The sequence below is a fragment of the Pan paniscus genome, chromosome 6, assembly GCF_029289425.2.
Source record: "Pan paniscus chromosome 6, NHGRI_mPanPan1-v2.0_pri, whole genome shotgun sequence".
Classification (NCBI taxonomy): domain Eukaryota; kingdom Metazoa; phylum Chordata; class Mammalia; order Primates; family Hominidae; genus Pan; species Pan paniscus.
This window is the reverse complement of record NC_073255.2, coordinates 100,973,146-100,998,977: the sequence shown is the minus strand read 5'-3', so window position 1 is coordinate 100,998,977 and position 25,832 is coordinate 100,973,146. Positions and strand designations below refer to the sequence as shown.

General features: G+C 35.8%; 1 protein-coding gene across 4 annotated transcripts in view; it reads left to right on the top strand.

Annotated features, from left to right (window-relative positions):
* The window catches only part of PCLO (piccolo presynaptic cytomatrix protein), a 412,454-nt gene that overhangs the window by 14,600 nt on the left and 372,022 nt on the right, over nt 1–25,832 (top strand). For all 4 annotated transcript variants that reach the window (XM_055114599.3, XM_057302898.2, XM_057302897.2 and 1 more), the window contains exon 3: nt 12,817–14,223. In XM_055114599.3, the coding sequence (XP_054970574.2) occupies nt 12,817–14,223 (1,407 nt within the window). The remainder of the gene's footprint in view (nt 1–12,816; nt 14,224–25,832) is intronic.

Genomic DNA, 25,832 nt, shown 5'->3' with positions numbered 1-25,832 from the left:
TTATGAAGAAAATTGAAGTAGGGGAGGGTTGTAGTATGTTCCAAGAGAGGGATGGGGTTGGGTTGTAGGGTTCCCTCACTCCCTTCTATTGGGTGATTACAGTCTGAAATTGATGAGTTACTTGGCAATCTAGAATTTTTAATGGTGACTGAAATTCTAATCAGCTGTAGTCCTAACTGAGGCTGTGGGTCAAGGGTAAGGGTACTAAGAAAGGAAAGGGTGTGAATGTACCCAGGAGTGTGGATAACTCTGAGATGTTTTCTTCACTCCTGCCTGTTGTAATGTGGATGTAAAGGAATGAGCATTTTATGAAATCCACAGCATAAGGAGCTATTTCTATTCCTAAAAACAGGTAATAGTATAATGTTGTCTTATGAAAAAATTCACCTTGGATAACAAGGTAAAAATACATTAGATTTTCAATTTATACATAAAAATAAAATCAAAATCTACTATTTGATATTCTATTGGCTACCACAAGAAAAACTAAAAGCAAAAGTTAATACTGATTGATTCCAGAGAGTAAGGCTTGGTGGTAGTGAGGGAGGCTTTTACTTTTTATGCCGTACATTTATGCACTATTTTTTTATTTTTTAAATTCATGTTATAACTAAAATTAACACTGGTATACTTTAAAAACTCTAAATCATCAAATGCTTAAACAAGTATATGATATAAAGGGTTAAAGGACTTGATTCTTCATTTTTACATCTTCAGCCTTGGTATTCTTCTTGGTGAAATGTCAAGGATTTTTCATTCTAAATAACGATGAGGATTTGAAATATTTTAAGTCTGTGATGCCAAGTTTGGTCAGTTTCTTTGTTCATTCTTTGCTTGTCACAGCCATGTATGCTTTAACTGGTCCTAATGTTTGCATGAAGCCAATAGAAAAAAAATTAAGTACCTAGATTCTATGCATAAGGTTTTTGGAAAACAAAGTTTATTGGGTTTTTTGCAATTCTCTGATAATCTCTATGCTATTGTTCATACTGTTTAAAGTGAGAATATCCTAATTATAACAAAATGAATTTACCTTTATTTAAAGTAGTTTTCTAATTAAAGAAATATAATTCAATCATTTAAAAACATGTATTATTTAATTACATTTACAAACACTCTGTTTAGCTCTCATCTTTGATGTGATCCAGTTTACACTGTTTTCTTATGATTTGGATATTCCCTGCATTTATGTGTTAATATACACCTAGGCATATACATTATATGTAATATTAATATTATATACATACATAAGTTTAATCATTGGAACCAAAGCCTTTTTTTTTTTTTTTTTTTAACCTTCAGCTTTTAAATGACTAGATGTTTCAGGTATCTTTCTGGAGAGCCAGCTTTCATAATGTCTAGTAAGCCTGTTGTTATATATTAGTAGCTTGGTAGGAACAGATGTTCTGCTGTGAAGGCAGATACCCACCATTAAGATCATTTATTGGGTCTGGGTGCGGTGTCTCATGCTTGTAATCCCAGCATTTTGGGAGGCCGAGGCGGGTGGATCATCTGAGGTCAGGAGTTCGAGATCAGCCTGGCCAACACGGTGAAACCCTGTCTCTGCTAAAAATACAAAAAATTAGCTGGGTGTGGTGGTGGGTACCTGTAATCCCAGCTACTGTGGAGTCTGAGTGAGGCAGGGGAATCACTTGAACCCGAGAGGCAGAGGTTGCAGTGAGCCTAGGTCGTGCCACTGCACTCCACCCTGTAATCCCAGCTACTCTGGAGTCTGAGTGAGGCAGGGGAATCACTTGAACCCGAGAGGCAGAGGTTGCAGTGAGCCTAGGTCGTGCCACTGCACTCCACCCTGGGTGACAAGAGTGAAACTCTGTTTTAAAAAAAAAAAAAAAAAAAGTATTTATTGGATCAGTAAGCTGAATATAGTAAAGGGTTGACTTGCTCATTGTTTATATTCCTTGAGAAAACACACATATCTAACAGTTTCCCCTATTTCACATCTTTAATTTATAACTAAACTAAATTCTCTTGGTATCTTAATCTTAGTTTAGATAAATATAAGCTCCATTTAGAAATAATTCTAATATATTATTACACTGAAGATAAAGAGGTAAATAATCTGTTAGAAGTTTATACTGTTTATCCTTAAAGTAATAATAGTATGAAGTACATCAGTAAGGTGTCAAACAATATGGGTTCTGGTCCTGGTTCTGCCTCTCACATATGTCCACTCTTAGTGACATGACTATGAATTCACCGAAAAGTATATCTTGTTACCTTTGATAAGGAAGCAACATTTTCACTACAAACAATGTTTCTTGTCTTTATCTTACTTCAATATGAAAGGAGTTTGGTCTCTTGTCACAGGGAAGAGAGATTGTAGTTTGAACACCATGCATTTCAAACTGTGCACGAAGCACTTTATATGCATTTTGTCATTTTATGCTCTTTTAATGAGGTGGTATCTACATTTTAAAGACGAGTAAAGAGATTAAGAAAATCAGAGTTCATATTATAAAGTATTTTGAAATCTGCCATCCCTCTTGATAAATTAATCGTAAGATGGTGCTTTGGAAAACTGGAAAATATGAGATTTTAAAGTTGGGCAATGTGGGTATGAATCCTACCTAGATCAGCTACTTATTTGTTGTGTGATTTGGTCAGGTGACTTTATTGTTTTTTAAGTGTTTAGTTTCATTATTTGTAATGTGAGAGTATTCGTAAGCTAAAAATCACATTTGGCAATATAAGTGGAAGGGCTCTGAAATTAAAATTGTAGGTAAACATTCATTGTTATTACTATTACCACTACTAATTAAAATCTTTATAACATTCTAATAGGCAGATAGGGATAGCACCATCATTACTGACTCCATTGGTAGATAAGAAAACTGGGGTTAAGAATTTAAATGACTTTTGCACAGTCACAGAATTACTTGGCAATGGATCCCATACAAGAAGTGAGATTCGCTGACCCAAAATTTAGCACCTTTTTATAGGAGATCACATTGTCCTTAATTGGATTACTTGATTCACCATACCATTTTCTAAATTTCTAGGTTATGGCAAGTGTATGTATGTGTGTATATTTACATATCCTTAAAGTTAAAAAGAAATTAACATTCTTGGCAGGGATATTTTCAGAATACTTAGTTTAAAAAAATCAAGGTTTAAGAGTACTTGTTTTTTCCTTCATACATACTTCTGTCCAAACCAGAGACTTACATTGATTCATACTTCTTTGTTCTCTAAGAAAGCTGTGAACTCCTACTCTAAGCAGGCCACTCTGTTCAAAATTGAGACTAGAGATGATGAAGGTCATAACTTTAACGGGCCACTGTCAGAAATAGAATTCAGAGTCTAAAAAGAGAGCCAAATGCTTAGCAATTTAAGATGGAATCTTGTTTGTAAAAGAGAATATGAAAAAGTACATATAGATGAGATCAGTTCTCACTTCAATATAAAGTAGTAAAGTACCTTTCCTATTCTTTCTCTCTCTAATAAAAAAATCACTTGCAATACCATTTACAGAAATATGACACTTCTACTCTTTGTTCAGCAAAGTAAGCATTACCAGTTAAATACTTAAAACAACTCTTATGAACAGATTTCTACTTATGCAACGTAACTTAAAGAAATCAAGTAGCAGGCTTTACTATGTGAACATGTTCTGTAATTGTATTTTTGGGGAAAATTTTTAATGTGTAGATCTTTTTAAATTTATTTAAAGTTTTTAACTTATTGATAGGATAGTTAATCTATCCTGTAAATGGGTTAAAGAAATAGTCAGAAGGAAATAAATGACAATGAAAAATGTAGATAAGATTTGTAAAACATTTTTGAAAATAATGTAATGCAGATTAATCGGATTAATCATAATTTTAAAATGAGATTTTTCTTAAATATACTGTTAAGTTGTTATATCTATGTAAAATTTTAATAATTGACAGTTGTAAGGAGCATCTATTCACAGAGAGCTAAAATAGGCTAAAAGTTCCTTATGAACATTCTTTTTATAGAGGCCTTAATATAGTTAAGGATTTCATATATTTTTATCTTTTTTTTGAGACGGAGTTTCACTCTCGTTGTGCAGGCTGGAGTGCAATGGTGTGATCTCAGCTCACTGCAACCTCTGCTTCCCAGGTTTAAGCAATTCTCCTGCCTCAGCCTCCTGAGTAGCTGGGATTACAGGCATGTGCCACCTCACTTGGCTAATTTTGTATTTTTAGTAGAGACAGGGTTTCACCATGTTGGTCAGGCTGGTCTTGAACTCCTGACCCCTGGTGATCTGCCCCGCTTAGCCTCCCAAAGTGTGCAGATTACAGGCATGAGCCTCTGCACCCGGAGATTTCATCTATTTTTAAAAGTATGTTTATTTCCTTCTTAAGTCAACATGCAACTAATTGGCTTAATCCTAGTGAGCGTCTGATTTAAAGATATGCTGTTTTCAGCATATAGAATGAGTTCATATTTAGACCTTTGATTCTTTTCACTAATATAATCTTTTGTTATTTCTAAATGAAATAATAAGAGGACAATGCAATAAACTATTCAGATACTTCCACAAACACTGTCTAATTGGAACCCTTGGATCACAGGCTGCAATATTTTGTGGTATACCTAGGTGTGTGTTAATCAACTGAGGTGTTAAAGTTTGAATTCACCACGAGAGGCAGTTTAGAAGTGTTAATGCATAATGCATGTAAGTTCAATTTACTGATTTGAGATCCTCCTCTCTTTGTGTAATTGTGATACGGTATGGATACACTTTCATGTCCGTGTACTGTAATTATTTGACAAATTGTGCTTTGGTGAAAGTGTCAGGTTTTTTTTTTTTTTTTTTTTTTTGGGCAATCCTGACAAACATATTAAAATATGCTTTTATCACTTGATCCTATTTGTAATGATTTAGAAATTTTATTGCTAGCATTCAGTTAGCATTATTATGGTGAAAAGAATGCATATTTAGTTTATGTTTTACAAGATTTGTTTATGGCTACTGAATTACATAGCAGAAATTGTAATCCATGCAATTTCAGAGAGGAGATGTCCATTCAATTTCTGGATGTATTATTTTAAAGAAAATTGTTTTATTAAGTTGCTGAGTATGCCATCACAGTTCTGAGGAATGCTAGTGTCTAGTTTTTAACCAAAATAAATTATGCATGAATATGAATAGCTAAAGATGTCAACTACAGTGAGTCATCTCAATCCAAACTGCTGTTGGGGAGTAACTGCCTCTGTGGGGGAGCTCATGTGGCTTGAGTAGTCCTTGAGTAGCACAAAACATAATCTGTTATCAAACTTTATCTCAATTTCATCTTCCTAATACTGATTTTTAAAACCTCTAGTCTCGTTATATTATATATTTTTGGTATTCAAAGTAATAGAAGGTCTTCAATAAGTATTTTAAAATAATATGATGAGAAATAGGAGAAAAGCCTTTTGCATAGTTTACCGTTAAATAATATCTAAAAATTACTTGGTATCCAACATAGAGGTAAAAGTAAGCATAAGTGTTTGCTCTTTTTTTTTTGAGATGGAGTCTTGCTATGTCTCCCAGGCTGGATTGCAGTGGCATGATCTCAACTCACTGCAACCTCCATCTCCCGGTTCAAGCGATACTGCTGCCTCAGCCTCCCGAGTAGCTGGGATTACAGGCACATGCCAGCATGCCGGGCTAATTTTTGTATTTTTAGTAGAGATGGGGTTTCACCATATTGGCCAGGCTGGTTTTGGACTCCTGACCTCAGGTGATCCGCCTGCTTTGGCCTCCCAAAGTGCTGGGATTACACATGTGAGCCACCATGCCTGGCCATGTTTGCACTTTTTAAAAGTTTATGTGAGGAGACAAGAGGAAACAATTGGAAAATACTGTAAATCACTACATATTTGAATTTAAATGCTGTGGTTCGGGGTATAATGGTACTGTAATAGTTGAAAAACAGCAGATGTTCATTGATGATGGAATAATACATGACAAAGGAGGAAAGGAAATTCAATGTGGATTGTAAAAGATGGATAGCATTTACATAAACATGAGAGGAGCCCAAAGTTGACTGGGAATCACAACTCAGGTAAGAGAGAATGGGAATACTGCTTTGATGGAGTAAATAGTCCATTTAGATGTTACGGTTTGCAGAAAAGTTTAGTTGTGATGAGTTTAAAAGTAAGAGTCCAACAGGTTTTATTGTACAAAGACAGGAAAATAGCACAATTGAAGAAAATTTATTTAACAGCTGATGTGAACAGTACAAAAAGGAGCAAATATAAATTCCTAACATTGTGTTTGTTCTTCTGATGTTTCATTATTCCAAGTACTACGGCTATGTAATTGAGCAGAGATCATATTATGAATATTACGTTGATGTGTTTAAATTTTCCAGTTAGAGTTACATAGAAGAGAGGATGTTGGTCTTTATGCTTTCTGGAATTGTGTGTGTGTCGGGGGGAGGGGGACAGGGCTTCCATTCTGTTTTGAATCTTAATAAATTAATAATAATTCTGAGCAGGAATATTCTTTAGTTTTGAAACCCCCAAATTTTATCAATTCACTTCATTGCTTAGATGTATCAAATTGATTATTTTGAGTCATTATTGAAGATACACTCTTAAAAATCAGAATATAATTTTTTGGTAATCAATAGCTTTGATACTTTATTTTGAAAAGGGCACCATTAATTGATACTCTTTATGTGAAGTTCACAATTAAACCTTCAAGTAGTACTTTTTGAAAAATCTAAATAGGGTGCTTATGATTATCTATCAAAGACTTTAGCCAATGAACTTGTATTACTATATTTGACACCTCTCATACATAACAAAGGCTTAACAAAATAAAACCGCAAGGATTGAATTAAGCAGACAGCAGTGTTGGAATTATATGCAGATCCACATTAGAATACACAGTGGCCTCAGAATGAGCAGAAATCCTGTCTGATCATCTTCTTACCCCCATTTATATAGCACATTAAATCAGAAGACTAAAGGAACAAATACTTTTATGCCTTTCTTTTGTTCCTTTCCATAGAGATAATTGAGTTTAAGTAGCTCACTAAACAGTTGTATCTTCACACCTTGAATTTCATTTATGCACCTTCTGTAAGTAAGGCTATAGATAGGGAAAGCAAAGATGGCTATTTTTCCTTATTTGTCATATAAAGTCTGGAATTTAGGAAAAGTTCAGGCTTGACATCTATCTAAGACAGTTGGATTCTTCCCTTTTAATGTGTGCACATGGAACTAAGAGTTGTTTCAGGACACATTGGTATCCTTGTAGGCTCTCCTGGTAGAGTTTATTCCGTTTCTCCCACCATTTGTCAAATGGATGTGGATTGTAGTATCATGTTGGAGAGGCAGTGCCACTTTTGACAGGGCATTTGGGAAGTTCTTTAGGAAACCTTTGTGGAAGCCATCTTCTGTGAATCAGGCATGGCTGCAGAGATTGTCTGCCTAACTTCTCCATCTTCTGTGAATCAGGCATGGGGAGGAAGTGATAAGGACTAAAATCATGTAAGATTTTCATTTATGGCTGTAGCAGATGAAAAGCCAATCATGCAGAATGAAGGGACCAAGTGTATTATAGATACTATGTGTAACTGGCAGCAAGTGTCTGAGGCAGGTATGTCTCTATTCAGTATTGGAGATAAAGGTTTAATTTTGGAAGTAAAACAAGACAGTGATTATCTCCAGGCAGGAAAAATATTTATGGCTAGCAGATGTTGTAATTGTGAGAGACTCTTCAATTTGAATCAAAATGTGAATAGATTTTCAGTGGCCTAAGGTACAAAGTAGGGTTCTATGGAGAATGGCATGCATCTTGAGAATGCTGTACAGATTGGCTAAACAGTGGGAGATTCACAGTAAACACAGAGCACAGTTAAATATTTTAAATTAATTTGTTTAATTCAAACTAGTTCAAAAAATGTTTGTGAACATAACTGATGCTTAAAGTGTCATTTATACACTGGAGATTAATAGAAAGACTACCATGAGTAAATCTTTACAGTTTGTTGTTTTGAGTCTGGGGAGATACAGGCTTGGAAATAGCAGAATTACATAAATACTAGCATAAGAACACCAACAGAATTATATACTTTAAATTTCTTGTAAACATTTTTACTTTATTTCATAGATAAAGGCATTAAGGCATTGAGGTTTGAAGGGGAGTGGTTGTATTAAACAGGTTACTTTTGGTGAAAATGTGAAGTGTTTGAGAAATAATAATGGCCAAATGAGAGACAGTGGCTTTGGAAATGTGAGAGAACCTTTCACAAGCAATCCAGACCCACTTCAGAATAAATCGGAATGTGGCAAAAATATTATGAGATTTTGAACTTGGGTAACTGAGAAAGCAGTGGAAGTATTACTATTCATTGCTCACCCTAAGTGCGCTGTGAAAGACCTGACTGACAGTAAAGATGGTTTGTGACGTTAATGCTGGGGCTGGTTATGGACTTTTTCATTTGGTCAATGTGTAGGAAAGATTTTTTTCTTTTTTCTTTTTCTTTTGTCTTTTTGTCAGTTGCATCAGGGCTTGCAAAAGCTGCTGTTTTCAATACAAGACTGTTAAGTGCTGAAATACAAATCATTTCTACCTGCAACAGATTTGGCCAGTATAATTAAATAAAAAGGAGGTGCTTTCTAAAAAATCCTAAGAGGATAAAAGCTTTTATATAGTGCTAGCCGTAGATAATGATTTCAACCCGTATTCTAGCAATGAGGGTGAATGTTGATGGATCAAATATCTTTCTGTGTTGTTTATCAAAGTTAAAATAAATGTGGTCATTTAAAGGACAAAAGATGAGGGGTTGGAGTCTGTTCAAGCAAAGGGTATATTAGGAGAAAAGGAGAATTCTCTCCCTGTGAAGGGACAGTGACTCCTATTTTCCACCTCATTTTTACTAACTCTCCTAACTATCTGCTTAGGTAGAGATATATCCATGTACATTTATAAACCACAGTGAATCATTTGATTTTGGAATAAAGATAGTATAAAATGTGTCCCAGTGTTGATATACATCATACATTAAATATGTCTGGCAGTGTTCTAATTTTACAGTTGTCCAAAGATAATGTTAGGGCATACTGGCTATGGATGAAGCTCCAATGTTCAGATTGCAAAGAAACTTAGAATTTTACTAATGAAACCAAATACATCCCAAGAAATTTTTCAGAGGAAAAAAAGAGAAACTAGTAGCAAAGTAAAGAATCACCACAATATCATCAGATTTTTTTTATATGTAGAATATTTATTCAGTTCTTTTTTCAAGTACATCTTGTCTTCATTCATTGTACTTTATTTTTTGTGAAGGTTTAAATTTATTTCTTCTATGTGTTTAGTGATATTTAAAATTTTTATTTAGTCAAGTTTATCAGAAAGTTCTGTTAGAAAATATGACGAGGCTTTAATTCTGCCATCTATATTGTCCGCTGACTATTATCTAAAGATAATTGTTTTCTCTTTTTAAAACAACTTGAATTGGGATTTTATATCATAATTTTTTAATCTCTTTTTTAAATTATGCTTTAAGTTCTGGGATACATGTGCAGAACGTGCAGGTGTGTTACATAGGTATACACGTGCCATGGTGGTTTGCTGCACCCACTAACCTGTTATCGACGTTAGGTATTTCTCCTGATGCTATCACCCGCTATCTCCCCACCCCCCGAGAGGCCCCAGTGTGTGATGTTCTCCTCCCTGTGTCCATGTGTTCTCATTGTTCATCTCCCACTTATGGTATCTACCATAACCTTGAAATTGTCTTATGCATTCACTTGTTTGGTTGTTATATAGCCTCCATCAGGACAGGGATATTTGCTGCTGCTGCTTTTTGTTTTCTTTTTGAGACAGTCTTGCTCTGTCACCCAGGCTGGAGTGCTTCTCGGCTCAATGCAACCTCCACCTCCCAGGTTTAAGCGATTCTCCAGCTTCAGCCTCCCAAATGGCTGGGACTGCAGGCATGCACCACTACAACTGGCTAATTTTTGTATTTCTAATAGAGACAATGTTTCACCATGTTGGCCAGGCTGGTCTCGAACTCCTGACCTCAGGAGATCTGCCCATGTTGGCCTTCCAAAGTGCTGGGATTACAGGCCTGAGCCACAGCGCCCGGCATGATTTTTGCTTCTTTTATTCAGTGGTATTTACTTTGTAGAAGGTGCTCAATAAATATTTGCATAAAAGAATAAGTATTTTTTATTTTGAAACTACTTTGGTTATGACGCTTGTTAAAAAGAATAAAAGCAATTAATGGTAATGAAAATTACTAATCCTGGAAATTTATAATTTAAACTAGTTAATGTGGATACAGATCTTGCACGTAATAGGTATTTTATAGAAAAAAGTCAGTGACTATACATGTAAGAATTATGCCTTTAATTCTATTTTTCTTCTTTTGTCTGGCTGCATGATTATGAGGTGATCATGTGAGACTATGGAAGAAAATTAATGAGAAAAACACATAGTAGAACAGCAGAGTTGACATTGATAATAGGGGCTATGAGTGAGTGGGTAGATGCATATTTATAGACATATTTCCTTCCATTAAGGAAAATGGAGTGAAAATTTTCTTACATTTTTGCCTGCCTTTTGTCATGGTACTTGCAGAAGTAGCAATTGTTTGATTGTTTTAGGACTTCAAATATTTATATGTATAAAGAGTTATTTATTTTGTGAAATGCTTCAAACATATAGAAAGGTTAAGACAATATAGTGAGTACAGATGTGTATAATACCCATATTGAAAACAAATATAATGAATATCCATGGCCGGGCGTGGTGGTTCATACCTGTGTAATCCTAGCACTTTGGGAGGCTGAGGTGGGCAGATCACGAGGTCAGGACATGGAGACCATCCTGGCTAACACGGTGAAAACCTGTCTCTACTAAAAAATACCAAAAATCAGCCGGGCGTGGTGGTGGGCGCCTATAGTCCCAGCTACCCGGGAGGCTGAGGCAGGGGAATGGCATGAACCTGGGAGGCAGAGCTTGCAGTGGGCCGAGATCGCACCACTGCACTCCAGCCTGGGCGACCGAGCAAGACTCCATCTCTAAATAAATAAATAAATAAATAAATAAATAAATAAATAAATGAATATCCATGTACCAACCACCCATGTTTAACAATATCATAATTTTACTTTGTGATTCAGTTTTTAAAACAGAAGTATAACGTTTCAGTTCAAACTGAAAATCTCATTTAACCTTCTCCAAACATAAGTTTACTTTCCATGAGAGTGCAAAATAAGCCTTGTGATACTGGTACATGAGTTTAAATAATTTCAAAGAAGTTTTAAAATGTTTAGGAATGATTAATTCAATTTGTTTTTCAAAAAGAAATTGTTTGAAAATAGAAAATGTACTGTTTGCCAGCTGAACACTTTGCAATTTTGTACTGTGGGAAATTTGTCTGATGCCTGTGCTCCTTCTATTTATGTATATTTTTTCATTGTGCAGCATTCTGTACAAAGAATTTCAGTGCTAAATTATTTACATTGGTTACCTTGGGTGGAGAACGTTGGATCATGGCATAATTATATATTCTAAATTATTTTGGTAATATTTAAAATAATCGATTATAAGGAAACATTATTTCAGAATAATAAAAAAGGTAAATGTTAAACATAGGTACTTTTAAATTATCTTCTAAAATATGGTATCAAACACAACATCTTTTCACAATAGATGCAATGCAAAAAAGCATTTGCATATTGTGTATATATGTGTATATCTCATATATATACAAATCTCTCTCATTCACATGCATACATGTACATGTATATATCACCAGTCAAATATGTACGTTACTTACTCATATTGCTTTTTCAAGTATCTTCATAAAATTTCTAAGGAAACCATGTTTTCTCTGTTAAATCATGCTATTTGTGATCATTTGAGGGAGTGCTATTATTTATATTTACTTTGTTAATAGAGAATATCCTATTTCTAACTCAGCATTGTTAACAATTTGTATTTTAAAATATTTGAATGTCACCTGGGAGGGGGGAGTAATGCTTTGCTAATTTTAAAAATTAGCAATGTGTTCATAATTTAGCAATCCTACTCTGGGCTGTATATCTTAAAATTGATTATGAGCCATCAATAGAGAAAATAACTCTCATAACTGATTTATGATATCTAACATGTTTTATTCCCAGAAACAGAAAACCATGTATAATCTAAGAAAAAACAAGTTTTGTGAAAGCTTGTTAAAAAAACACATAAAACTTGCTTTTTCTTAAATTATACATGGTTTTCTATTTCTGGGGATAATCAAAATTTAAGTAAATCAAAGGCAAAGAATAACAATTACCATTAGAAGAAACACAAAACTATATTTTGATTTTTACTTTATATATTCCTTAATATAGGGTACTTTAGTCCCTGAGGAGACATATAATTTTTTTTTTTTTGAGACAGAGTCTCACTCTGTCACCCAGGTTGGAGTGCAATGGCACGATCTCGGCTCACGGCAACCTCAGTCTCCTGGATTCAAGTGATTTTTTTGCCTCAGCCTCCTGAGTAACTGGGATTACAGGTGTACACCACCATGCCCAGCTAATTTTTGTATTTTAAGTAGAGATGGGGTTTCACCATGTTGGTCAGGCTTGTCTCAAACTCCTGACCTCGTGATCCACTCACCTCAGCCTCCCAATGTGCTGGGATTACAGGCATGAGCCACCACGCCTGGTGATTAATTGTATTTTAATATCAATTTATTAAAATAATTTTCTCTATATTTTCTGCTTTGAATGATGAGAGACATAGTTTCAAATGGCAGTATGCATGTTTTGAAAACATTTTTGTGTTTTTACAGTATTGTCTTGGTGACCACTGTTTTATATTATTTGTAGGTAAAAGAGTGGCTCTGTTTGAACTGTCAAATGAAAAGAGCTCTAGGCGGGGATCTGGCTCCAGTTCCGTCATCACCCCAGCCCAAACTGAAGACTGCACCTGTTACCACTACATCAGCAGTGAGCAAATCATCCCCACAGCCACAGCAGACTTCCCCAAAGAAGGATGCTGCACCAAAACAGGATCTCTCCAAGGCACCTGAGCCTAAAAAGCCACCACCACTAGTGAAACAACCAACCCTTCATGGCTCTCCTTCAGCCAAGGCCAAGCAGCCCCCTGAGGCAGATTCTTCGTCCAAGCCAGCCCCTCCCAAAGAACCTTCTGTCCCATCTGAGCAGGACAAGGCCCCTGTTGCTGATGATAAACCAAAGCAGCCCAAGATGGTAAAGCCAACCACAGACCTTGTATCTTCATCATCAGCAACAACAAAACCTGATATTCCAAGCTCCAAAGTACAGTCACAAGCTGAAGAGAAAACAACCCCTCCTCTAAAAACAGACTCTGCCAAACCCTCACAGAGTTTTCCACCAACAGGGGAAAAAGTCACCCCATTTGATTCTAAAGCCATACCTCGACCTGCATCAGATTCAAAAATTATTTCACATCCTGGTCCCAGTTCAGAGAGCAAAGGTCAAAAACAAGTTGACCCTGTACAAAAGAAGGAAGAACCCAAGAAAGCACAAACCAAAATGAGTCCTAAACCAGATGCCAAGCCAATGCCAAAAGGGTCACCAACACCCCCTGGCCCACGACCTACCGCTGGCCAAACTGTCCCCACACCTCAACAGTCCCCAAAGCCTCAGGAGCAGTCAAGACGTTTCAGTCTGAATCTGGGAAGTATTACTGATGCCCCCAAATCACAGCCTACAACTCCTCAAGAGACCGTGACTGGGAAACTCTTTGGGTTTGGAGCATCAATCTTCAGCCAGGCATCAAATTTAATTTCCACTGCAGGCCAACCTGGACCTCATTCACAAAGTGGACCAGGGGCCCCAATGAAACAAGCCCCTGCCCCTTCACAGCCACCTACTTCACAAGGGCCACCCAAATCCACAGGTCAAGCACCACCAGCACCTGCAAAAAGTATACCTGTGAAAAAGGAAACAAAAGCCCCAGCAGCTGAAAAATTAGAGCCCAAAGCTGAACAAGCTCCAACAGTAAAAAGAACAGAAACAGAAAAAAAGCCACCACCTATTAAGGATAGCAAATCTTTAACAGCTGAGCCTCAAAAGGCTGTCCTTCCCACAAAACTGGAGAAATCGCCCAAACCAGAATCAACCTGTCCTCTCTGCAAAACTGAACTCAACATAGGTTCTAAGGATCCTCCTAACTTCAATACTTGCACTGAATGCAAGAATCAAGTGTGTAATCTCTGTGGATTTAACCCTACACCACATTTGACTGAGGTAAGTTATATATATATATATATATATATATATTACATATGGAGGTGAGTCTGTGGGTTTATTTTGAAACATTTGGGTGGCCAAATATCTGAGCAAAAAATACATTTGTGGTGAAGAAAATAAATTGATAATCTTAGAAGTTTCAATTACTTATTACCAGCTTACCTTCTTACTAAGAGTTCATGTTATTTGTACTTTCCTGGGTTAATGTTCCACAAGTAAGAAGATGAAATAAGTTAAATGAACATCTTAATTATTAAATTAATATAACAATGAGCCAATCATTCATGAAATAAAGAAAAAAATAATAGCTTTTGAGGACTATTTTCATGTGTAAACTCCAGATAAAAGGTTTTAATATTTTCACATGTAAACTCCAGATAAAAGGTTTTAATATTTTATTCCCATCTCTAATCCTTCCAGTCTCTGTAATACATTAATAAAAGAAGTTTGTTTGGTTGAATATGCATAAACACCATAAAATCTACTATGTTAAGAACAGTTAAAAACTGTTAAGAACTTTGTGTAAGTTAAAAATTTTGCCTATTAGAAAATAGTGGTTCAAATATATTATATTTAGGCTTTTTATAATTCTGTTTGAAATATTATTGGGCATCTGTATGATATGGCACTTTACTAGGAGCTGTGGAAAGAAAGAAAGATATATGAATTTCTGTAACTAACATGAAGGGTTTTTTTAAAGGGATGATAAGAATACTTTTTCTGCAATGTAAATGACTAAAAAGCAGATGACGAATTTCTAATATAGTTATAAAAGAATGAATTTATTAACATTAATAGCATGTTAGGGCTATTAGAATATTTAAATCATGGGAGACTAGAGGGTTAAACAATTACTGCTGTCTTAAATAAGTAACAACAATGTTTTAATAAACAGTCTGGGAATTAATCTGAATAATTGTTCCAAGGTTTCATACAAACCAAAAATACTTAAGAATAATTTCACTCCAATGTCCTTGATTTTGTTATTCATTATGATGAAAAAATTGAATAGATTTTAGCATTTATATAAAATAAGCTTTAGAGTTTGTTTGTTTTTGGTGGTGTTCTTGAGTTAAATATTTTTTTAAAAAATAAACCATAGAAAAATTTCATTTTACTTTAAAAAGACATTTGTTTGCTTTGATCTAATTAACACTGTATGAAAATGTTGTTGCTACAAGTTTAAGCAGATTTTTTTTCCTCTTTAGCTGTGATGAATAATTTTAACTAAGAGTCATCTTAAAGGGGCATAAATTTTGGTTTCTCTTAGGATTTCATGAGTGGTAACAACTGTCATTATTAGTTACAGTGTTTTGGATTCAATGTAAAAGTAAAACCAAAAACAAACCTTAAAAAAAAACACTTTTAGAAGAGCAGTTTTTGGTTGTCAATTCATGAGAGAAAATTTTTCCCCAATACAATTGTATTTATTTTATATATTAAACAAAATTGTACCTTGTAAGGAGGATCCTTATAGTATCAACACAATGAAGTTATGAAGCAAACTGCATTTCTAAAAACAAAACTATAGTTTTTGCATTTAAAGTATATTTTTACACACTTAAAAATGGGTGTGTAGTGTGAGTTGAGCACTATAACTTAAAATTTTACATATATGTGTATGGATATGCATACATACATATGTATGTGTGCATCTGAATTATAGTAATTATTAGAATTCTGTCAATATTTGGAAGTCTAATGAGAGTTCCTTGGGTAGAAAGACAATACACCTTTCAGGGAAGTCTTTGATTTTCTGTGTGTTGGCAAATTATATTTTGAAAGTGGTAATTTGGAAAGGAGATTTCTTGAATGAAGCAGAGAATTACAAAGGACATGTGTGGAATTTCAGTACTTTGAATAGTTTGAAAATCTAAATTGTCTCAAGTATTTAGACAGGTTAGATGAGGTCATACTTCAAATGTGAGTGATCGTATTAGATAATCATTCATTGTTCAAATTATTTTGCTCTGTGGCAGTTTCTTTGAATTTGGAAGATTAGGTTTCAGAAGAGAAGAAGATCTAACAAAAGCAACTAGTATTCCTGGCTTACCTTGACTATGCTAATGTACATGAAGTTTTCGGTTAGTATAAGATCTTGGTGACCTCTGGTTTCTAGGTAAAGTTCACTTGGCATCAGGGGAATGAATAAAGGTTAGCTGAGTTATTACATGTTCAGGTAGTCTCTATCATTACTCCATAGGACTTTGGAAAAATGGCAAAAGGAGTTAGTTGAAAAGAATGGCATGTGTTTGCATATGTGTGTATATATGCATATATATACCTTTGTATATATATATACCCTTATGTATAGATGTATACATAAGATGTATACCCTTATGTATAGATGTATATGTATCCAGCAAACTGTAAATACTATTAACAGGTGTAATTCATGGTACAATGTCAGTGTTCCTACTAATAAATCTTTCTTCATTTCTCTCAGGAGTTAGGAAAGCATCTCCTCCTAGATCTTTGTTGTGTGTCTATGTTTTCCTTATTCTGCTTGTAATATGTTTCTTGTGACCTAATATTTTCTGCTTGGCTGGTTAGTACTGTACTTCCATGCCAGTCTCAGAGGGGACATTCTGAAAATACTCAGATTTTATGCCTGAAGTCCAAATAAATGGTATTCCCTCAAGAAAAGATTCAATAATTTCATTTATTTTCTTATGAAGTATGTCCAACTCTCTAATACAAGCTTCTGCTTCTCCTATACTGGTTGCTGTGAGACAGGACATTTTTCCTGCTGGTGCCACCCTGGCCCCCTCTCCCTTTGGCTATTCTGTTTCTCTGGTTGTGAGAAGAGCTCGTCATATTTTGTCATTGGTTGGGAAGCTGTAGATGGTTTCCCTCTTTCTCCCTCATTAGTCAAACACACCTGTGGCTAAGGTTGTTTCCTGTCTCATACATAACACCTCCCACTGTACCTGAGGAGTGCCAACGGCTGCCTGCAGGCCCTGGGGTGCAGCCAGACCTCAACCTAAGCCTTACTGTTTAACTGATTGATGCCCAGTTTGTATAAATGGCAATATAATCCCTTAACCTCTGACAGCAAGAGACAATTCTTTTAGGCTTTAATTTCTGCCAAGTCAGAAAATACCTTGTATTGGAAAGAGTTTTAAAAATGGCAGTTGAGTTTTCTTAAAAAGCTAGTCTTACAGAATTTGGAAGCATACTGAGAAAAACAGCCTAATCAGTTTACCTAGTGATTTTTTTGTCATTCTGGTAATCAAATTCAAAATGAGTCAGAATTACTCATAATGGATATTTATTTTATTGTTGATAGCACCCTTTTCTAAGCTAACTTTTTTACTATGAAAATAATATTTAAAAGTAAATATGTTTCCTCATGTTTCAAGAAGTCCTGGAGTCATAATTTTGCTTCCTTAGCAAGATGATTGTGCATAGCCTAAATAATGTAGGAATTGCTAGGAGATATTTGTCACTATGCAACAAATGAGTCTTTTAAGATAAGACCCAGTGATGTAACTGAGATTTTTTGAGATCTTTACTCTGTCTGCCTGGGTGGCTTCCACATTTTCCATTAAATACTCAAAAATGGCCTAGTGGAGATATCCTGCATTTTTTAGTTTGCAAACACATATCTTCCTTTTACTTTAATGGCCATTACTTAATACATTAAAAAGCATATATATTCAGTACTCAAAAGCATTTACATACACACACACAAAAGAAATTAAAGGCTAAAAGAATTATCAATAAGAAGAAATCAATAAGGATAAAAGAATTCTACCATTAATTAGTTTCAAAAGAATTACATAATGGAGACTGGTCAGCACAGTGGCTCATGCCTGTAATGCCAGCACTCTGGGAGGCCGAAGTGGGCAGATCACTTGAGGTAAGGAGTATGAGACCAGCCTGGCCAACACGGCAAAATCCTGTCTCTACTAGAAATATGAGAAAGCCGGCATGGTGGTTCATGCCTGTAGTCCTAGCTACTCAGGAAGCTGAGGAAGGAGAATTGCTTAAACCTGGGAGACAGAGGTTGCAGTGAACTAGGTTTTCCCTACTACACTCCAGCGTGGACAACACAGAGAGACTTCGTCTCAAATAATAATAATGGGAGACTTCGTCTCAAATAATAATAACAACAACAACAGCAGCAACAAAAACATAATGGACATCTACATTAATTAAAAATTTCTGGCACCCATGGCAAAGAATACACCTGATAGCAATTTTAAAGTCAGTATAAAAAGTTTATAAGCTGGACATTAAAAAAAAAAAATTAGGAAATAAATTTAAGTCAATAATTTTTAAGATAAATTTGATGTACTTTTTATTGAGCAATATTTAGTTAAAATATTCAATGAGCAATTAAAAATAAAGCTGTATTTTTGTTTAAATAAATTTAAACCAAAAGTAATTTTCTTCTTAGTTCCCATTTTTCTATGCATTTTTACATAGTTAATGTTCTACTCTGTATAGTAGTTATGTATCTCAGTAAACATATAACATTTCTCCATATAATTAAACACCCAAAGTAACATTTTAAATAATTATTACCTAATTCTATGGATGTATGTTTTTGTTATACACATTTTTCTTATATTCAGGATTTAGGCTGTTGTCATTTTTAATGAATTTTCTGGACAAAAATGTTAGTATTTTTAACTATTTCCCAAGGAAAACTTGTACTAGGGTTGCTACATCAAGGGATGAGGACCTTGGAATAACAAATTCTCTTTGGAAATGTGATAGCAGTCAACACTGCCACCACTAGTGTATGTGATTTCTTTCTCACTATAGCCTTCCAAACTTGAATAATATCTAAAATAATATTTAATTTGGAAGTCTAAAAGTGCTGTAATATTGTTCCTTTGCCTTATATTTTTGATTACCATGTGTTTTTATTTTAGATATTAAACGTAAATAGATGATTTTAATTATGATCCAGAAAAAAAAAACTGTGCGATGTTTGAAAGGTAAATTGATACCAATTACTGCTTAAAAAAATTATAATAGGGCAGCTATTTTGACTTGGCCTATGTGAGGCAATTGTGCCAAGCACTTTTCTCACCACAACCCTGTGGGATAGGTTTTATTGTATTTTAGAGATTAGGAGAATGAGTATCTGAGAGGTGTAGCTATCAAGCCACAAAGGTATATAGTCCAGAGGTTAAGCCAGTGGTCTCTTTACTATATTGTTTAGAAAACCTAAGGTACTAGATAATAATGCCACTTGTTCAGTGCTCTCTTAAAGTTGCATCAGTTGGTAATTGCTAGGATTTTAATACCAACAAATTTGTAAATATATGCATAACATCCAGGTAACATTTGGGGCCCTTGGAATAATGATGGCTGTTACATGGTTGAATTTAGAAGAATGAAGCAGATTCAGGGGTTCAGAGAAGCATAGAAGTTGGAATCATTGTGCAATTGTTTTTTCCAGCTAAGTCTACAAACTGGCCACCATTCCTAGGTGAAAGTATATGGTTCAATGTTCAAATGATTTATCTGCCTTTCTAGTGAGTATGAGTGTATAAAACATAGTTGTTCCAGTTGCAAGAAATACTGTTATATTCTTTCCAATGCATGCAAAGACTTTACTCCATGAAAATGATAACTATCTCAGTGTTTCATTGGTCGTGGTGGTGAAGTCTTTGCTTCTATCTTTTCTGTATAGTCTTTTTTTTTGTTACATTCCCAGAAATTGAATTATTGGGCCATAGGTTATGCACATTCTAACTTTGTTTTCCACAGTGGTTGTATCAATTAATAGTCTAACGAAGTTTGCATGTATGCTACTGTTTTTCTGGAGATGATCTGAAATAATAGTCACTGGTCACGTGTGCTGATGAACGCTGTGCTAACTCAAATTAGGATGTTCTTGAAGTGTAAAATACAAATTTGGTTTCAAAAACTTAGTATGAAAAAAGTTAAATATCGCAAAAACAATTTTTGTTGATTATATATAGAAATGACATTTTAGAATATTGGGTTAGTATTGTTCTTATATTATGACTTGTTCATTTTTTCTGGTTACAAGCTCCCACCTTATCTTTTGCACAAGCCATTTCGTTTTACATCCCCAGTCTTGGGCTTTATCCCTGTCTCGATGGTTTGATTGTTGGCTCTTTTGGATAGTAATTGATATTTCTAAAATGTATAAAAGATGTAAGGCTTCCTTTGGCTCCTTCTGAATTCATTCAAGTGCAATTAATATTGGGTAAGGCTTTTGTTCCTCAAATATTGTTGTTACTATTGCCTTTTTATCTTTTAACTTTGATATTGCATATGCATACAGTGTAGCATAGCATATTTGTGTGATTATTTTTTATATGGTCTACAGAGAAGATAGATCTCAAGGCTCTCATTGTCAAGAGATACACTGCTGATGCCTGGTGTGGCCTAATGATCAAAGTACTTAGGTCCTGCTAATCATTAGTAAGCAATATCCACATTACCTACTAGCATACTGTGGCTTTATCAAACTTTAGGTCAGAACATCCTATATTTTCTGCTGACCTCTCTGGTTCCAAATGATTCCTCTGTTCTTTTCAGAACTCTTGAGTCTGTTTATACTATCTCTGTGGCTTTAGGGGAAATGTTCAGCTGTTGAAGTAATTGCTACCAGAAGACTGAGAAATGCAGAATATTACAAATTGAATATATCACCATGTCCAGTATTTTCTTCCTTTCATTTTTTGATGGTCATTCATTTTACTTTTAAAATTCTATTTCAATAATTTTAATTCCAAAAGTAGTATTCTTTCTTATTACAATCCACAGAGTAGTGAAATATCTGAAGGAAAATGAATGGGTTCCTCTTCCCTCTGCACCCCTGAAAGTGATATCTATTTAAACATACCTTCTAATGATTTTTGCTTGTTTTTATAATGGCTATATACACATAGTGACTGACATGTGGAAGGATTTGACATTTTTAAAAACTTTATTGGGATAGTTATGTTTTTGAAAATTATTTATTTTGAAACAAATATGTGAACTTACACATATTTTCATTGATTTTTTTTTCACTAAACATTATACATTAGTCATTCTCAAGTGAACACTCACCGACTTACCTCATTGTATTTATAAGGTATCGTATTTATAAGGTAAATAGATGTACAATATCTCACAGTACTTACAGACATTCTCCTCTTGAAAACTAACAAATTGGGAGTGTTTCTAGCTCGTTACTTTATAAACAAAGCGGTAGTAAAATGTTTGTACATATAATTTACATTGTATTTTTAAGTGTATAAATTCATTGAAATGGATGTATTCAGGTAAATGGGTTTTAAAATTTCATGGAAACTTCCATATTACTTTGTTAAATATTGATAATAATTATAGTCCTGCCAACAATGTATCTCTTTTTTCCTACATTAACTAGTATATAATATTTATCAATTTCATGAGCCAGAAATTATATTGCATTGTTGCATAAATTTAACTTTCCCTGCCTATTTTGAGGGTAAACGTCATATAAGTTTTTATCAACATCACGAGTTTATTAATCAGTTATATTTCTCCTCTTAAAAATTTCCTTTTTATACCTGTTGGTGATTTTGGGGGAGGGAGTGTCTGTATATTATGTTTTAGATAATTTAAATCTTTATCAATTTATCTATCTGGAAATGATTTTCCCTTATCTGTCACTCATTTTTAAATTTCTTTATGAGATTCATTCTTATATGAATTTTTTTATTTTTATGCAATCAAGTATTTTAATTTTTCTTTATGATTACTTTTACATTTTTAATTTTATGAGTACATAGTACGTGTATATATTTATGGGGTACATGTGATATTTTGATATAGGCATACAATATATAATAATCACATCAGGATAACTGGGTTGTCTGTCAGCTCAAGCATTTCTCATTTATTTGTGTTAGGAACATTCCAATGTCACTCTTTTAGTAATTTTTAAATATATAATTAATTATAGTTGACTGTAGTCACCCTGTTTTGCTATCAGATACTAAATCTGATTCATTCTATCTGTATTTTTGTACTCATTAACTATCCCCACAGCCCTGCTGCACCCACTACCCTTCCTAGCCTGTGGTAACCATCATTCTACTGTCTATCGCCATGAGTTCAATTGTTTTAATTTTTAGTTCCCACATATGAGTGAGAATATAAGAAATTTGTCTTTCTGTGACTGGCTTATTTTGCTTAATGTCTTCCAGTTCTATCCATGTTGTTGCAAGTGACAGAATTTCATTCTTTTTTTATAGATGGATAATATTCCATGCTATATATGTACCACATTTTCTTTATCCATTCATCTGTTGATGGACATTTAGGTTGATTCCAAATCTTGGCTATTGTGAATAGTGCTGCAGTAAACATGGGAGTGCATATATGTCTTTTTTTTTTTTTTAATTTTTTTAGTATTTATTGATCATTCTTGGGTGTTTCTCGGAGAGGGGGATTTGGCAGGGTCATAGGACAATAGTGGAGAGAAGGTCGGCAGATAAACATGTGAGCAAAGGTCTCTGGTTTTCCTAGGCAGAGGACCCTGCGGCCTTCCGCAGTGTTTGTGTCCCTGGGTACTTGAGATTAGGGCGTGGCGATGACTCTTAAGGAGCATGCTGCCTTCAAGCATCTGTTTAACAAAGCACATCTTGCACCACCCTTAATCCATTTAACCCTGAGTTGACACAGCACATGTTTCAGAGAGCAGGGGGTTGGGGGTAAGGTTATAGATTAACAGCATCCCAAGGCAGAAGAATTTTTCTTAGTACAGAACAAAATGGAGTCTCCTATGTCTACTTCTTTCTACACAGACACAGTAACAGTCTGATCTCTCTTTCTTTTCCCCACATCTCCCCCTTTTCTATTCGACAAAACCACCATCGTCATCATGGCCCGTTCTCAATGAGCTGTTGGGTCCACCTCCCAGATGGGGTGGTGGCCGGGCAGAGCAGCCCCCACCCCACTTCCCAGATGGGGTGGCTGCTGGGCAGGGGCGCCCCCTACCTTCCAGAGGGGGCGGCGGCCGGGCGGAGGGGCTCCCCACTTCTCAGACGGGGGTGGCGGCCGGGCAGAGGCACTCCTCACATCCCAGACGATGGGTGGCCGGGCAGAGACGCTCCTCACTTCCTAGACGGGGTGGTGGCCGGGAAGAGGCGCTCCTCACTTCCCAGACTGGGTGGCCGGGCAGAGGGGCTCCTCACATCCCAGACGATGGGCGGCCTGGCAGAGACGCTCCTCACTTCCTAGCTGGGGTGGCGGCCGGGCAGAGGCTGCAATCTCAGCACTTTGGGAGGCCAAGGCAGGCGGCTGGGAGGTGGAGGTTGTAGCGAGCCGAGATCACGCCACTGCACTCCAGCCTGGGCAACATTGAGCACTGAGTAAGCGAGACTCCGTCTGTAATCCTGGCACCTCGGGAGGCCAAGGCGGGCAGATCACTTGAAGTCAGGAGCTGGAGACCAGCCCGGCCAACACGGCGAAACCGCGTCTCCACCAAAAAATACAAAAAACAGGCGTGGCGGCGTGCGCCTGCAATCCCAGGCTGAGGCAGGAGAATCAGGCAGGGAGGTTGCAGTGAGCTGAGATCGCGGCAGTACCGTCCAGCCTCAGCAACAGAGAGAGACCCTGGAAAGCGGGAGAGGGAGACGAGGGAGAGGGGGAGACCGTGGAAAGTGGGAGACGGAGACGACGGAGAGGGAGAGGGAGAGCATATATGTCTTTTATATACATATTCCCTTTCTTTTGGATGTATACGTAGCAGTGGTATTGCTGGATCATATAGTAGTTCTACATTTAGCTTTTTAAGAAACTTCCATACTATTCTCCATAGTGGCTGTACTAACTTAACATTCCCATCAACAATGTGTGAGGGCTCACCTTTCTCCAGATCCTCACCTACATTTATTTTTGCCTGTCTTTTGGATAAAAGCCATTCTAAATGGAGTGAGAGAATGTATTGTAGTTTTGACTTGCATTTCTCTGATAACTAATGATGTTGAGCAGGTTTTCATATGCCTGTTGGACATTTGTATGTTTACTTTCTCTTTTTTTTTGAGACGGAGTCTCACTCTTTCGCCCAGGCTGGAGTGCAGTGGTGCTATCTCGGCTCACTGCAAGCTCAGAGTGCAGTGGCGCTATCTCGGCTCACTGCAAGCTCCGCCTTCCCGGTTCACGCCATTCTACTGCCTCAGCCTTCCGAGTAGCTGGGACTACAGGCGCCCGCCACTGCACCCGGCTAATTTTTTTTTTTTTTTGTATTTTTAGTAGAGACAGGGTTTCACCATGTTAGCCAGGATGGTCTCGATTTCCCGACCTCGTGATCCGCCCGCCTCCCAAAGTACTGAAGTACTGAGATTACAGGCATGAGCCACCGTGCCTGGGCCATTTGTATGTTTCTTTGGAGAGATGCTTATTCAGACCTTTTGCCTTTTTTTTTTTTTTTTTTTTCTTTTTGAGACAGAGTTTCTCTCTTGTATTTTTAGTAGAGACAGGGTTTCACCATGTTGGCCAGACTGATCTCAAACTCCTGACCTCAGGTGATCCACTGGCCTCGGACTCCAAAAGTGCTGGGATCACAGGCGTGAGCCACTGCGCCTGACCCTTTTGCCTATTTCTTAACAGATTTTAGATTTTTTTCTATGGATTTGTTTGAGCTCTGTGTATATTCTGGAAATTAATCCCTTGTCAGATAGATAGTTTGCAAAATTTTCTCCCATTATATGGGTTGTCCCTTCACTTTGTTCTTTCCTTTGCTGTGAAGAAGTTTTTTAACTTGATATGATCCCATTTTTCAACTTTTGCTTTTGTTGCCTGTGCTTTTGAGGTATTGCTCAAGAAATCTTTGCCCAGACCAATGTTCTGGAGAGTTTCCCTAATGCTTTCTTCTGGTAGATTCATAGTTTCAGATCTTAGATTTAATTCTTTAATCAATTTTATTTCATTTTTGTATATGGTAAGAAACAGGGATCTAGTTTCCTTCTACTGCATTTGGATATGCAATTTTCCCAGGACCATTTATTGAAGAGAATACACTTTCCCCAAGGTATAGTTTCTTGGCATCTTTGTTGAAAATGAGTTCACTGTAGATGTATGAACTTATTTCTGAGTCCTTTATTCTGTTCCATTGGTCCACGGGTCTACTTTTATGCCAGTGCCATGCTGTTTTGGTTACTACAGCACTGTAGTATAATTTAAAGTCAGGTAGTGTGAGTCTTCCAGTTTTATTCCTTTTGCTCAGGATGGCTTTGGCTATTCTTGGTCTTTTGTGGTTCTATATAAATTTTTTTTTCTATTTCTGTGAAGAAAGTTACTAGTATTTTGATAGAGATTGCATTGTATCTGTAGATTGCTTTGGGTAGTATGTACATTTTAACAATATTAATTCTTCTAATCCATAAACATGAACTATCTTTCCTTTTTTGTGTCCTTTCCAATTTCTTGCATCAATGTTTTATAGTTTTTATTGTAGAGAACTTTCACTTCCTTGGTTAAGTTTATGTCTAAGTATTTCATTTAATTTGTAGCAATTGTAAAAAAAGTTACTTTCTTATTTTGTGAGGTTGTTCGCTGTTGGCATATAGAAATGCTACTGGTTTTTGTATTTTGATTTTGTATTCTACAAATTTACTGACATTGTCAATTCTAATTGTTTT